This window comes from Mustelus asterias, chromosome 29 (assembly GCF_964213995.1).
Source record: "Mustelus asterias chromosome 29, sMusAst1.hap1.1, whole genome shotgun sequence".
In the NCBI taxonomy this organism is placed as follows: Eukaryota; Metazoa; Chordata; class Chondrichthyes; order Carcharhiniformes; family Triakidae; genus Mustelus; species Mustelus asterias.
This window is the reverse complement of record NC_135829.1, coordinates 11,855,314-11,870,146: the sequence shown is the minus strand read 5'-3', so window position 1 is coordinate 11,870,146 and position 14,833 is coordinate 11,855,314. Positions and strand designations below refer to the sequence as shown.

At 48.5% G+C, this 14,833-nt stretch overlaps 1 protein-coding gene across 1 annotated transcript in view; it reads left to right on the top strand.

Annotated features, from left to right (window-relative positions):
• The window catches only part of parp6b (poly (ADP-ribose) polymerase family, member 6b), a 111,869-nt gene extending 99,813 nt beyond the window's left edge, over positions 1-12,056 (top strand). Inside the window, exons 21-25 of the mRNA XM_078200007.1 lie at positions 2,875-2,944; positions 4,858-4,940; positions 8,211-8,274; positions 10,339-10,423; positions 11,686-12,056. Of these exons, the coding sequence (XP_078056133.1) occupies positions 2,875-2,944; positions 4,858-4,940; positions 8,211-8,274; positions 10,339-10,423; positions 11,686-11,788 (405 nt within the window). The 3' untranslated portion in view covers positions 11,789-12,056. The remainder of the gene's footprint in view (positions 1-2,874; positions 2,945-4,857; positions 4,941-8,210; positions 8,275-10,338; positions 10,424-11,685) is intronic.
• The last annotated feature ends 2,777 nt before the right edge of the window (positions 12,057-14,833 follow it).

Here is a 14,833-nt window from a genome sequence, read left to right as displayed (position 1 = left end):
CCCTCTAAGCTGTAAACCCCTATGATTTGAGCTTGATCGTGTTGATATAACAGGTTGTCCGAATGACTAATCTTCCTGTGTGATTAGACCTTCAATTGGCCTAGCGATGAGGTTCCAGCCTTTCCCTATGGATCTTGCCTAGCGTAGCTTTATCAATGGGCTGTTCTACACGGGTACAGTTCCATTCTTGGCTCTCCTGTATCTTGCAGAGAGAGAATTGGATTTCCCGTACTCAAGATACTTTCAGTGAACTCGAAAGAGATTCCCACACGCCGAGTATTTTCTCTGCCAAATTTGTTGCTACTTCTTAATTAAACTCCAGATGGTGTTGAACCCAAGCAGTGTGATATTCTCTGCTCCATGTTCCAGCTATAAACACTCCTTAGAAAAAAATTTGAAAGTGCGACCCAAACTGAGGAGAATATAAGCGGCCAATTGTCAAGATGAGGTTTATTCGGAGGTCTGTTTAATAAACTTGCTGTTGAGTAACTGTTACTTTTCCTTCTGATTCCTTTCCCAATTCCCAATAGACATAGCTGTTCAGTTGCCACAGTCCCAGATGACCATAGGCTGTTCTCCCCTTTGAGGGGGAGAGCTGACCGGTGGTGATTTAACCAGAGGGTCACCACACCTCAGGTGAGGGGCAAGGATGAGACCCTAACTGCTCTCTACTGTTGGTTCAGCTCAGTTGATTGGATGGCTGGTTAGTGATGCAGAGTAACGCCAACAACATGGGTTCAATTCCCGTAGCGGCTGAGGTTCTTCATTCTCAACCTTACCTCTCGCCTGAGTTGTGGTGACCCTCAGGTTAAAGCACCACCAGTCAGCTCTCCCTCTCAAAGGGGAGAACAGTCTATGGTCATCTGAGACTGTGGCGACTTAACTGCTCAATTTCACACTCCCAGCAATCGGCGGCACGGTGGCACAGTGGTTAGCACTGCTGCCTCACATCGTCAGGGGCCCGGGTTCGATTCCGGCCTTGGGTCACTGTCTGTGTGGAATCTGCATGTTCTCCCCATGTCTGCGTGGGTTTCCTCCGGGTGCTCCGGTTTCCTCCCACAGTCCAAAGGTGTGCAGGTTAGGTTGATTGGCCATGCTAAATTACCCCTTAGTGTCTAGGGACTATATGGGTAAATATGTGGGGTTACGAGAATAGGGCCTGGGTGGCATTGTTGTCAGTGCAGACTCGATGGGCCGAATGGCCTTCTTCTGCACTGTAGGGATTCTATGATAGAACATTGAACACGAGTCTCCAGCCCCTCCCCCAATCCCTCCAACAACCAAATGGTGGGAAGACTAAACTATGGGCTTGACGACAATTGTTGTAATCTTACATTGAAATCAGTTGACAGGAATTGCACCGGTATCAGGGTAACATAATTGATGACCCATCTCTTGGCCCAAGCCTCCCTACCATCTGCAACCCCTCCACAGACACACCCACGTCCACACACACACACACACTTCCACAAGTAAATATTGATACTAGGGATTGGGTATGGAGCAGAAGTCTTGGTGAAGGTAACCAAATGAGTGGTCAAGGAGTGAGATCTTTAGTGAAGGAGGGAAGGGTTGTGATGAGCAAGAAGGGTATAGGAACAGAACTCCATACTGTGTAAATGCTGTATGCATAATAGCATTGAATACTTTCGCTTGCCTGGATGAATGCAGCTCCAACAGCACTCAAGTGTCTCACCACCATCCAGGACAAAGCAGCTCCTGTTTGGCACCCTTTCCACAAGTAGTCACTCCCTCCACCACCGACGTGCAATGGCAGCCATGTGTACCATCTACAAGATGCAATACAGGAACTCACAAAGCCTCTCCAACACTTTTCATCCCACAACCACCACCATCCTGATTGAGAAATATCTCACCATCCCTTCACGGTCACTGGGTCAAAATCCTTGTACTCCCTGCCTAACAGCACTGTGGGCGTCCTTACATCTCGGGGACTGCAGCGGTTCAAGAAGGCAGCTCACCACCCACCTTCTCAAGGACAACTAGGGATGGGCAATAAATGCTAGCCTAGCCAGCAACGCTCATGGCCACGACTGTCTGTGTGGAGTTTGCATGTGCCCCCGTGTCTGCGTGGGTTTCCTCCGGGTGCTCTGGTTTCCTCCCACAGTCTGAAAAGACGTGCTGGTTAGGGGTGCATTGGCCGTGCTAAATTCTCCCTCAGTGCACCCGAACAGGCGCCGGAGTGTGGCGAGAAGGGGAAATTGAGCCTTAGTATCAGGAGGATTAGCAGGGTGAATACATGGGGGTTATGGGGAGAGGGTGGGATTGTTGTCAGTGCAGGCTCGATGGGCCGTTTGGCCTGCTTCTGTACTGTACAGATTCTATGATTCAATGACATGCTGGTTAGGTGCGTTGGGCCGTGCTAAATTCTCCCTCAGTGTACCCAAACAGAAGCCGGAGTGTGGCGACTGGGGGAATTTTCACAGTAACTTCATTGCAGCGTTAAGGTAAGCCTACTTGTGACACTAATAAATAAATGAATAGAACAAAATGCCAGCGGGTCGGACTCCAAATTATAACATCTGTGTTTGAGCTCAAAGCCTTTTGAAATTAAATATGTTGAATATAGTCTCCAAATAATAAAGGAGTGATCATTAAAGAAAAGGAAAAGAAAACAGTGGAATTTACTCTTTTGTAAATAATAAGGGATAATTAATCTAAGCAGTTGTCTCCCCTCGAGAGTTTTCTGATTTCATCACAGCTCCATATGCTTTACAGAGTAGTTGGTGTGACGTTCACACTCCAATGAAGCTTGTTGTCCTTGCAAATACTGTGATATACTTAAGCCTTTGATTGCAGTCCAAATATTTGCTCATCTATAGTCGTAATGATCACACTGCTGTCTCTTACAAGCTGCACGGTGCAGCCTATGGCAAAGGAATCTATCTCAGCCCAATCTCCAGCATTTCTTTTGGATACTCAGGTAAGTGAGCTTTCTCTGCACCTCGCTTCAGCTGCTCCGAGGCAAGTTTAGTCTATTATCAACCCTTGTATACAAAACTACCCCCTCTATTTCAAATGGCACACCCACTTTGATCCTGTAGAAGCAAATGCAGGGATCTATTGCAATAGATAGAATTTGATTTGATTTGATTTGATTTATTACTGTCACATGTATTGGGAGTAAGAGTTTTAACAACACCAGGTTAAAGTCCAACAGGTTTATTTGGTAGCAAATGCCATTAGCTTTCGGAGCGCTGCTCCTTCGTCAGATGGAGTGGAAATCTGCTCACAAACAGGGCACAGAGACACAAAATCAAGTTGCAGAATACTGATTAGAATGCGAATCTCTACAGCCAACCAGGTCTTAAAGATACAGACAATGTGAGTGGAGAGAACATTAAGCACAGGTTAAAGAGATGTGTATTGTCTCCAGACAGGACAGCCAGTGAGATTCTGCAAGTCCAGGAGGCAAGCTGTGGGGGTTACTGATAGTGTGACATAAACCCAACATCCCGGTTTAGGCCGTCCTCATGTGTGCGGAACTTGGCTATCAAAACTCTTACTGTGCTTACCCCAGTCCAACGCCGGCATCTCCACAACATGTATTGGGATACAGTGAAAAGTATTGTTTCTTGCGCGCTGCGCAGACAAAGCATACCGTTCATAGAGTACATAGGGGAGAGGGAAAGGAGAGAGTGCAGAATATAGTGTTACAATCATAGCTAGGGTGTAGAGAAAGATCAACTTAATATAAGGTATGTCCATTCAAAGGTCTGACGGCAGCAGGGAAGAAACTGTTCTCGAGTCGGTTGGTGCGTGATCTCAGACTTTTGTATCTTTTTCCTGAAGGAAGAAGGTGGAAGAAAGAATGTCTGGGGTGCGTGGGGGTCCTTAATTATGCTTTGTAGCTACCCTTTGTATGACCCTTTGTAGTTTCTTGTGGTCTTGGGCAGGGCAGGAGCCATATCAAGCTGTGATACAACCAGAAAGAATGCTTTCTATGGTGCATCTGTAAAAGTTGGTAAGGGGTCCAGGGGGTTATTGATTATGCTGGCTGCTTTCCTGAGGCAGCAGCAAGTGTAGACGGAGTCAATGGATGGGAAACATAGAGAATCGGAGCAGGAATAGGCCATTTGGTCCTTCCAGTCTGCTCCACCATTCAACGTGATCATGGCTAATCTCAACACCATACTCCCGCAGCCTCCCCATACCCCTCGATGCTTTTAATGTCCAGAAATGTATCTATTCCCTTCCTACATATATTCAGTGACTTGGCCTCCATAGTCTTCTGTGGTAGAGAATTCCACAGGTTCACCACCCTCTGAGTGAAAGAGTTTCTCCTCATCTCAGTCCTAAATGGCCTACCTCGTATCCCGAGACTGTGACCCCTTGTTCTAGACCTCCCCTCCCCCAGCCAGAGGAAACAACATCCCTGCATCCAGTCTGTCCAGCCCTGTCAGAATTTAATTAGTTTCAATTAGACCCCCCCCTCATCCTTCTAAATTCCAGTGAATGCAGACCCAGTCTGTAGGGGAGGCACTGGCCTAGTTGTATTAGTACTAGACCGGTAATCCAGAAACTCAGCTAATGTTCTGGGGACTCGGGTTCGAATCCCGCCACGGCAGATGGTGGAATTTGAATTCAATAAAAAATAATCTGGAATTGAGAATCTACTGATGACCATGGGACCGTTGTGGATTGTCGGAAAAACCCATCTGGTTCACTAATGTCCTTTAGGGAAGGAAATCTGCCATCTCAGAAAACAGTATCCATTCAGAACCGCATTCTCCTATGTCAGTTCGCTGAAATCATTTGGAGGGACAAAATATAAATAGCGCGGTGATCATTCTTTCATTTGTGAAACAGGGCATTAAACACGAGTTTCCTTTGTAGGAATGGGCAAAGGACAGCATCGCATGCCATCAAAGGACGAACTAGTACTCCGATACAACCGGATGAACACGATTCCCCAGGTATTAGTACCTCATTTCCTCCTCAGTCTCTGCGAGCAAAGACCCTGACTACCAAGCGTCACAACTATTCGTTAACGTGTATGATTCAGAATTCTTGTTAAGGCAGACGAGTGAGTAGAAATAAGGACTTCCGGCTTTTTGGGATCCAAACAGCACCATTTCATGTGGTCTATGATAAAAGCCAAATACTGCGGATGCAGGAATCTGAAACAAAAAGAGAAAATGCTGGAAAATCTCAGCAGGTATAGGATCCATTCATTCCTCAGAATAGACGGAGACAGCACTGATACGTTGAATTTCTTTTATTGAGCAGAATTTCACGGGAAGGCAGTGGCATAGTGGTGTTGTCACTGGACTAGTAATCCAGAGACCCAGGGCAATGCTCTGGGGACCCGGGTTCGAATCCTACCACGGGAGATGGGGAAATTTGAACTAAAAAAAATCCGGAATTAAGAATCTACTGATGACCATGAAACCATTGTTGGAAAAACCCATCTGGTTCACTAATGTCCTTTAGGGAAAGAAATCTGCCGTCCTTACCTGGTCAGGCCCATATGTGACTCCAGACCCACAATAATGTGGTTGACTCTTAATTATCCTCAGGTATGGGCAATAAATGCTGGCCCAGCCGACAACACCCACATCCCATGAACAAATTTAAAAAAAATAATATTAACACATTACAGAAAACTAAAAAGACTAGAGAGAGAGAGACAAAAGTCAGTCCTGTACAAATCAAAACATGTGCTGAGATGATCTTTAATTCCAAACACATTCTGGACTGAACTGACTAAACATAGAGCTGTGACCACCATATAAGATAATTCTTATCTGTGTTATGAAATTGTTTGGCACATACTGTCCCTGACTTTACCTTGCAGCTTGTGGTTTATGAAAAGCTTGTTTACCTTTCAAAAATCCAGTCAATTTCTAAACTATCTCAGCATGCCTGCTGAGTTTTAAAATGTGGCCACGTTAACTTTAAAGCCCAGCAGAGTTAGTTACATAGGCAGAAATATCTTCAAATGAAGTCTTTGCATTAACTGAAGCAAACCATACAAAGGATCCCACAGCAGGTCTGACAGCATCCCTGGAGAGAGAATAGATCCAACGTTTCGATGCTGGGTCATCCCAGACTCGCAACATTGGATCTATTCTCTCTCCACGGATGCCTATAATCAATGAATGTCGGCCTTGCTAGCAATGCTCAAATTCCTAGAATGATAAATAGCAAGTCTGGCAAGGGGGAGTGCAGGGAGGTCCGGGGGAGTGTAGGGAACTCCAGGGGGAGAGTGTAGGGAGCTCCACGGGAGTGTCGGGAGCTCCAGGGGGGAAGTGTAGGAGGCTCCAGGGATTGTAGGGACTCGGGGAGGGAGTGTAGGGAGCTCCGGGGGGGGGGGGGGTAGTGTAGGGGGCTCCGGGGGGGGGGGGAGGGGTGGGAGTGTAGGGGGCTCCGGGGTGGGGGGGGGGAGTGTAGGGGGCTCCGGGGGGGGGGGGAGGGGAGGGTGTAGGGGCTCCGGGGGGGGGGGGCAGAGTGTAGGGGGCTACGGGGGGGTGGGGGGGGGGAGTGTAGGGGATCCGGGAAGGGGTGGGGGGCATGTAGAGGGCTCCAGTGGGGAGGGGGGGGGGAGTGTAGGGGGCTCCGGTGGGGGGGGGGGGGGGGGGGCGGGGGGGAGTGTAGGGAGCTCCAGGGGGGGGTGGGAGTGTAGGGAGCTCCAGGGGGGGAGTGTAGGGGGCTCTGCGGGAGGGAAAGTAGGGAGCTCCAGGTGGGGAAGTGTAAGGGGCTCCGGGGGGGCAGGGGGGGAGTGTAGGGGGTTCCGGGGTGGGGAGTGTAGGGGGTTCCGGGGTGGGGAGTGTGGACGGTTCCGGGGGGGGGGGGGGGGGGGAGGGGAATGTAGGGGGCTCGAGGGGGGGGGGAATGTAGGGAGCTCCGGGGGGGGGATGGGGGGGAGTGTATAGGGAGGCCCGGGGGTTGCGGGGTGAGGGAGGGGGGAATTATGTAGGGAGCTCCGGTCGGGGTGGGGGGAGTGTGTAGGGAGCTCCGATGGGGGGTGTGTGTGGGGAGCATCATCTGCTTGATGAGGTGGTCAAGTCCTTACACATTGGAGGAGGTAACTTAGAACCACGCTGGCAGTGTTGGTTAATTGAGTGCTTCTATGCTTGGTTGTGCTTGGCACAGCATCCTGTGATGAATCATATTGAGAATTAGAAGGGATCCCCTGTGGATTATCAGGGTACATACCTGCGGCAGGTCTCCCAGGTAAGTGAATTCCTCATTGATTTCCTGGCAGGTTGTTCAGCAGTGTTGGAGCTGAGATTTAGGCGGTGTTAATGTGTGTACGTCAGGTATTGTCTCCAGGTATTGTTTCCAGTTCAGCTCTCATCTCCTTTCCATATTCCTGTGGGCTACGTTATGTTGCTAAATATGCAGTGGTGTGCGAGGCTGCCATTTTTGGCACCATAGAATCATAGAGATATAACATCAGCACGGAATGTTAAAACATTTAACAATCCCTTCCACCCCAAATGTGTGGGGTTACAGGGATAGGGTGGGGGAGAGGGCCTGGGGAAAATACCCCGTGAGAGAATCGATGCAGACTCGATGGGCCGAATGGCCTCCTTCTGCACTATAGGGATTCTATGGATAAAAGATAAATAAAGCTAGTCCCATGAAACTATCATTGATTGTTGAATACAACCCACCTCATTGATATCCTTACCTGCTCTGGCCAACATAGAATCCCTGCAGTGCAGAAGAAGGCCATTCGGCCCATCGAGTCTGCACTGACTCTCCGACATGCAACTCCAGACCAGGATGTGTGATGCACCATTATTCGAGCAAAGACTAGTTTGTATGCAAGAACAAATAGGCTTTTATTAGCAAAAGACTTGGAGCACACCCATGCCGATGAACTGGTCCAGACTGAGGCAGGGGGGTGAGGAGCAGTCGCCTTTATACCTGGACCAGAGGGGGGGAGGAGTCTCGGGTAGGGCCGGCAGGGATGTGTCCAGGCATGTCACATATACAGGTAATAAGCTAACAGGGGTTTACCACAATGTGGTTGACTCTTTGACTGCTCCTCTGAAATGGCGTAGCAAGTCACTCACAAGCCAATTTGAAATGCGCAGCGAATGCTGTCAGCGGTATCCAAACTTCATTGAGGGATTCATCCTCCCCTCATCAAATTGTAAAGGACTGTTTCCGATCTGCCAGAGCAGAGTTCAATTATTCCTTGTGTTATCCTGACTAATCCTTGAACGTTTCTTCAACAGACGAGACCCATTCAGTCCAGATTCCTACAGAGTCGAAACCTGAACTGTATAGCACTTTGTGAAGGTAGGAATCATCTTTGTTTGTGTAATGTCCTAACTATAAGAAGTCTCCATACACTCCCGACAGTGCAAAAGAAGGTCATTCAGCCCATCGAGTCTGTCTCGACTCTCTCATTTTCCCCAGGCCCTCTCCCTTGCCCTATTCCCGTAACCCCACGCATTTACCATGGCCAGTCTCCCGAATCTATGGGATGCTAAGGAGCAGTGCAGAGAACATCTCTTTCAACAAAACCTCAGTTTTTTCTTTTTGCTAAAACCCACAGCCCCCTAACACTGTTAGGACATGATGTAGATATGCCGGCGTTGGACTGGGGTGAGCACAGTTAGAAGTCTCACAACACCAGGTTAAAGTCCAACAGGTTTATTTGGAATCACGAGCTTTCGGAGCGCTGCTCCTTCATCATCACTCACCTGATGTGGCTTTTAACAAAAAGACCGAGGCTTTCACATGTGGATTAAAACTAACAACACAACAGGTTTTATTGAAAGAAATGTTTTCTGCACTGCTCAGAGTACAAACTGAAAGTGAAACAGCAGCCTGTGGCAACACCCTAATGATGCCACAATCAAATCATGTGATCGGCCCTTAAAGCAACTTGCAACCCTTTTAAATATATCAGTTGCCAGGCATCCGAGTGTACAGCATTCTAGGCTTTATTAATGGAGATGTGGAGTACATAATGAGTTGGAGCACTCCAGATCACGCAAAATTAAACAGTCCACCAAACTGACCATCCATTTAATAACTTTGGATATCTGGAAGTACCTGTGTATCTGCAGGAAATTCATGAAGGGCTGCCATTTTTTGCAATGGAGCCACATGTACTTTAAAAACTCCTGGAATAATACATTTAGAACATAGAACAGTACATCACAGGATCAGGCCCTTCGGTCCACACTGTTGTGCCGAACATGACACCAAATTAAACTAATCACTTCTGCCTGCCCTTGGTCCATATCCTTCTATTCCTTGCATATTCATGTGAATCATAGAATCCTACAGTGCAGAAGGAGGCCATTTGACCCATCAAGTCTGCACCAACCACATAATCCCACCAAGGCTCTATCCCCACAACCCCATGCATTTATCCTAGCTAGTCCCCCTGATGCTAAGGGGCCATTTAGCATGGCCAGCCCACCTAACCAGCACATCTTTGGACTGTGGGAGGAAACCGGGGCATCCGGAGGAAACCCACGCAGACATGGGGAGAAAGTGCAGACTCCGCACAGACAGTGACCCGAGGCCAGGAATCGAACCCGGGTCCCTGGCGCTGTGAGACAGCAATGCTAACCACTGTGCCACCGTGCCGCATGTGCTTACCTAAAAGCCCCTTAAACACCCCTATCGTATCTGCCTCCACCCCACCACCCCTAGCAGCGCCTTCCAGACACCTACCACTCTCTGTGTAAAAAACTTGTCCCTCACATCTCCTTTGAACTTTCCCCCTCTCACCTTAAGTGCGTGCCCTCTAGTATTTGGCATTTCAACTCTGGGAAGAAGATTCTGACTGTCAACCCTCTCTGTGCCTCTCAGAATTTGATAGACTTCTATCAGGTCTCCCCTCAGCCTCCGCCGCTCCAGAGAAAACAACCCTAGTTTGTCCAGCCTCTCCTTATACCTCATTCCCTCTAATCCAGGCAGCGTCTTGGTAAACCTCTTCTGCACCCTCTCCAAAGCCTCCACATCCTTCCTGTAATCTGGCGACCAGAATTGAACGCAATACTCTAAGTGCGGCCTAACCAAAGTTTTATAAAGCTGCAACATGACATCCTGACTCTTGCACTCAATGCCCCTACCAATAAATGCATGCATGCCGCACACCTTCTTTACCACCTTATCTACTTGTGCCGAACGTTGGCATGTTATCGTTACTAGTCATCAAGGACAAAACTGTTTGAAAAGTGGTGGTCAATTGGTAGCCTCCCAGCAACATCTTTTGTCTTAAACTTTGCATGATATTAGCTGAGATTGTCAAAGAGTTTACGGTGAAACAACATTGACAGTGTGACTGAATACGATGTTCCTTTTTAACCAGCCCCTGGGTGCTTTTTATTCTCTATCCCTTAGTTATAACTTCGAAAGATCTCCAGAAACATGGGAACATCTGGGTCTGTCCTGTGTCCGATCATGTTTGCACTCGCTTCTTTTTCATGTGAGTACCGCGAACAGCAGTGAGGTTGAGTCCAATCGCGCTGATCATATTGAGTTTGCCAAGATAAATTGGTCTGATTTCAAGATTCTGACTCGAAGCTAGGTGAGGCGATGGCCCAGTGGTATTATCGCTAGATTATTAATCCAGAAACTCAGCTAATGTTCTGGGGACCCGGGTTCGAATCCCGCCACGGCAGATGGTGGAATTTGAATTCACTAAAAAAAATCTGGATTCAGAATATACTGATGACCATGAAACCATTGTCGGAAAAAACCTACCTGGTTCACTGATGTCCTTCAGGGAAGGAAATCTGCCGTCCTTACCCAGTCTGGCCTACATGTGACTCCAGAGCCACCACAATGTGGTTGACTCTCAACTGCCTTCGAGCAACTAGGGATGGGCAGTTCTCGGCTTGGGTCGCTGTCTGTGCGGAGTCTGCCTTCCTTACCCGGTCTGGCCTACATGTGACTCCAGAGCCACCACAATGTGGTTGACACTCAACTGCCCCCTGAAATGGTCCACCAAGCCACTCCATTCAAAGGTGACTAGAGACAGACAATAAATGCTGGCTCAGCCAGCGACGCCCATGTCCCAGGAATGAATTTAAAAAAGGCTGGGGATGCTATCAACCAGTCCATGCCCCTTTCGCTCCCCAAGGTCCAGGCTTGACTGGGGACCAGATGGATTGGCACTGCTGCCTCACAGCGCCAGGGAACCGGTTCGATTCTCAGCTTGGGTCACTGGTCTGTGTGGAGTCTACACATTCTCCCTGTGTCTGCGTGGGTTTCCTCTGGGCACTCCAGTTTCCTCCCACAGTCCAGAAATGTGCGGGTTAGGTTGATCGGTCGTGCTAAATTGACCCTAGTGTCAGGGGGCCGAATGGCCTCTTTCTGCACTGTAGGGACTCTGTGATTCTATGATATGGGCCAATCAACACCCCTTCCCTGGGAAAAAGACTATGGATGGGATTTTCTGCCCGCACTCGCCACAAAACCGGAAAATCCCGCCCGAGATCAATGGACCGTTGCATGGTCTGCGTCCCCCTCCCCCAACCTCTCCCCCCCACCCCCCGCCCACTACAATTCCCATGGAGGGCGGGACGGGAAAATTCCACCCCATGTGTTTTCATCCGATCTATGCCCCTCACGATTTTATACACCTCGGGATTAGCTGGGAAGGGACCATGGTCAGCATGGACGGTTGGGCCGAAGGGCCTGTCTCCGTGCTGCATTGTTATGACTCCATGACTCTATACTTTGCAGGTATGAAGATGGGCAGGTTGGCGATGCCAACATCAATACTCAGGACCCCAAAATCCAGAAGGAAATAATGCGTGTGATTGGAACTCAGGTTTATACAAGCTGAGACCCAGAGGGATGCTTGAGAAAAATTCCAAAGGATTCCCCACAGACTTGAGACCCGTCACGATCATTCCCAACCTTCCTATCCTGGCTTTTGCAATGAGTCTTTATAAATATTTTCAGCAGAAAAGCGTTTTTTTTTAAAAGCCAGGATAAGAGAGAAGTCAGAATTAGTTTGTCCTCATGATGCATCAGTGCTGTAATGGTGTTTTATATTTAAATATATATATTATATAAGTAATATAATGATATATATTTAAATATATATATAATTGTGCTTTTTTGTATGACTGTATTGTGTATGTTTGACAAGAAAATATCATCGGTTTCATTAAATTATCTGTCTGAAAAAATAAATATTTTGCACAATTTTGACTGGTTATGTGATATTTTTAATCGTTTTAGTTATTTTAAAAGTGCCCCAGTCTACTCAGTCTCTCCTCATAAGCCAACCCTCTCAACTCTGGAATTAACTTAGTGATTCTCCTCTGCACCCCCTCCAGTGCCAGTATATCCCTTCTCAAGTAAGGAGACCACTTACACAGTGGTTAGCACTGCTGCCTCACAGCTCCAGGGGCCTGGGTTCGATTCCCGGCTTGGGTTACTGTCAGTGCGGAGTCTGCACGTTCTCCCCCGTGTCTGCGTGGGTTCCCTCCGGGTGCTCTGGTTTAGTAAGGACATAAGAACTAGGAGCAGGAGTAGGCCATCTGGCCCCTCGAGCCTGCTCCACCATTCAATAAGAGCATGGCTGATCTTTTCATGGACTCAGCTCCACTTACCCGGCCGCTCACCTTAATTCCTTCACTGTTCAAAAATGTATCCATCCTTGCCTTAAAAACATTCAATGAGGTAGCCTCAACTGCTTCACTGGACAGGGAATTCCACAAATTCACAACTCTTTGGGTGAAAAAGTTCCTCCTCAACTCAGTCCTAAATCTGCTTCCCCTTATTTTGAGGCTATGCCCCCTAGTTCTAGTTTCACCTGCCAGTGGAAACAACTTCCCTGCTTCTATCTTATCTATTCACTTCATAATCTTATATGTTTCTATAAGATCTCCCCTCATTCTTCTACACAGTTTCCTCCCACAGTCCAAAGATGTGCGGGTTAGGTTGATTGGCCATGCTAAATTGCCCCTTAGTGTCCAAAGATGTGTAGGCTAGAAGGATTAGCAGGGTAAATGTGCGGGGTTGTGGGGATAAGGCCTGGGATGAGGTTGTTGTCAGTGTGGACTTGATGGGCCAAATGGCCCTCTTCTGCACTGTAGGTTTCCTATGATTCTTTCTATGAACTGCAGCACGTTGATGCCAGCCAGCCTCGCTAACTTAAAATGTTTACCGATAATTTTGGATGTTAAATGGGTTGGCGTAGTTGGTGACAACGTTGCCCATGGTTTAGAAGGCTGTGGATTCAGATCCCACTCTAGAGATCCAAGCACAGGTTCAAGTTTATTTTATTTGTGTCACAAGTAGGCTTACACTCGCACTGCAATTAAGTTACTGTGAAAATCCCCTAGTCGCCACACTCCGGCACCTGTTCGGGTAACACTGAGGGAGAATTTAGCACGGCCAATGCACCCTAACCAGCACGTCTTTCGGACCGTGGGAGGAAACCGGAGCACCCGGAGGAAACCCACGCAGACACAAAAAAAACATGCAGATTCTGCACAGACAGTGACCCAAGCTGGGAATCGAACCTGGGTCCCTTGCCCTGTGAGGCAGCAGTGCTAACCACTGTGCCACGATGCCGGCTTGGACAAAGTCTGGGCTGACATTCCACTGAAGGAGGGCCGCACTGTCGGAAGTGCTGGGTGGGATTGCCCATCCATTCCCACTTGTGGGATCTTCCGGTCCCTCTTTGGCGACCCCCTGCCACAGCTTCGCCAGTGGCGGAGAATGCATACAATGGGAAACCCGGTTGACAGCGGCAGGACCTAACCACAATGTTGACACAAAAGAGGAACTGAAAGCGCTTAGCTGCTTTTGAAGTTGCCTGCAGCTGTGACCAGAAGAAGCTGCAGGCAATGTTAAAGTACCTAAGTGCTTTCAAGTCCTCCTTTGTGTTAACATTGCGATTATGCAGAATGGGGGAGGGGGGGTTACCTAAGCTGCATTCAACTGTGAAGAGAAATATAACCAAATACAGCTGACTGCATGCTGCCTAAAAACCAACTTCTTCTGGTCACAGCTGCAGGCAACTTCAAAAGCAGCTAAGCGCTTTCAGTTCCTCTTTTGTGTCAATGGAAGCGGCACGGTAGCACAGTGGTTAGCACTGCTGCTTCACAGCTCCAGGGTCCTGGGTTCGATTCCCGGCTCGGGTCACTGTCTGTGTGGAGTTTGCACATTCTCCTCGTGTCTGCGTGGGTTTCCTCCGGGTGCTCCGGTTTCCTCCCACAGTCCAAAGATGTGCGGGTTAGGTTGATTGGCCAGGTTAAAAAAATTGCCCCTTAGAGTCCTGGGATGTGTAGGTTAGAGGGATTAGCGGGTAAAATATGTGGGGGTAGGGCCTGGGTGGGATTGTGGTCGGTGCAGACTCGATGGGCCGAATGGCCTCCTTCTGCACTGTAGGGTTTCTATGATTCTATGAATCAAAGGGGAGTTAAAAGGACAGGACTGACAGGAAACAAAGGGCCTTGTTTTACCATTGTGCTGTGCCCATTTTCGGGCACGAAAACTTGGTAATGTTGGGCGTGAGGCGAGGAGTGCGATCCACGCCCTCCTCTGCGCCGGTTTCCCCTTTACCAAGGCCTGAAAATGGCCACGATCGGGACCACGACTGAAATGGGGGCGACGTAAATTTAAATGCATTTGCCCCAATGCATTTAAATTGACTTATTGGCTACACGCCCAACCTTACTGGCACTTCCCCCTTTGCCACCGTGTTCACCCACCAGAATCGGCGTGAAAAAAAGTCCATAAAAGTCCGATTCGGGCGCTCCAGTTAGTGAGGAGGTAAGTGCCAAGCGTCCGATGGCTCTCTGCTTGAGATCGGTAGGGACGGAAGGGGGGTCCACTGCCACTCTGCCTGCGATCAGTGGGGGGGGAAGGGGGG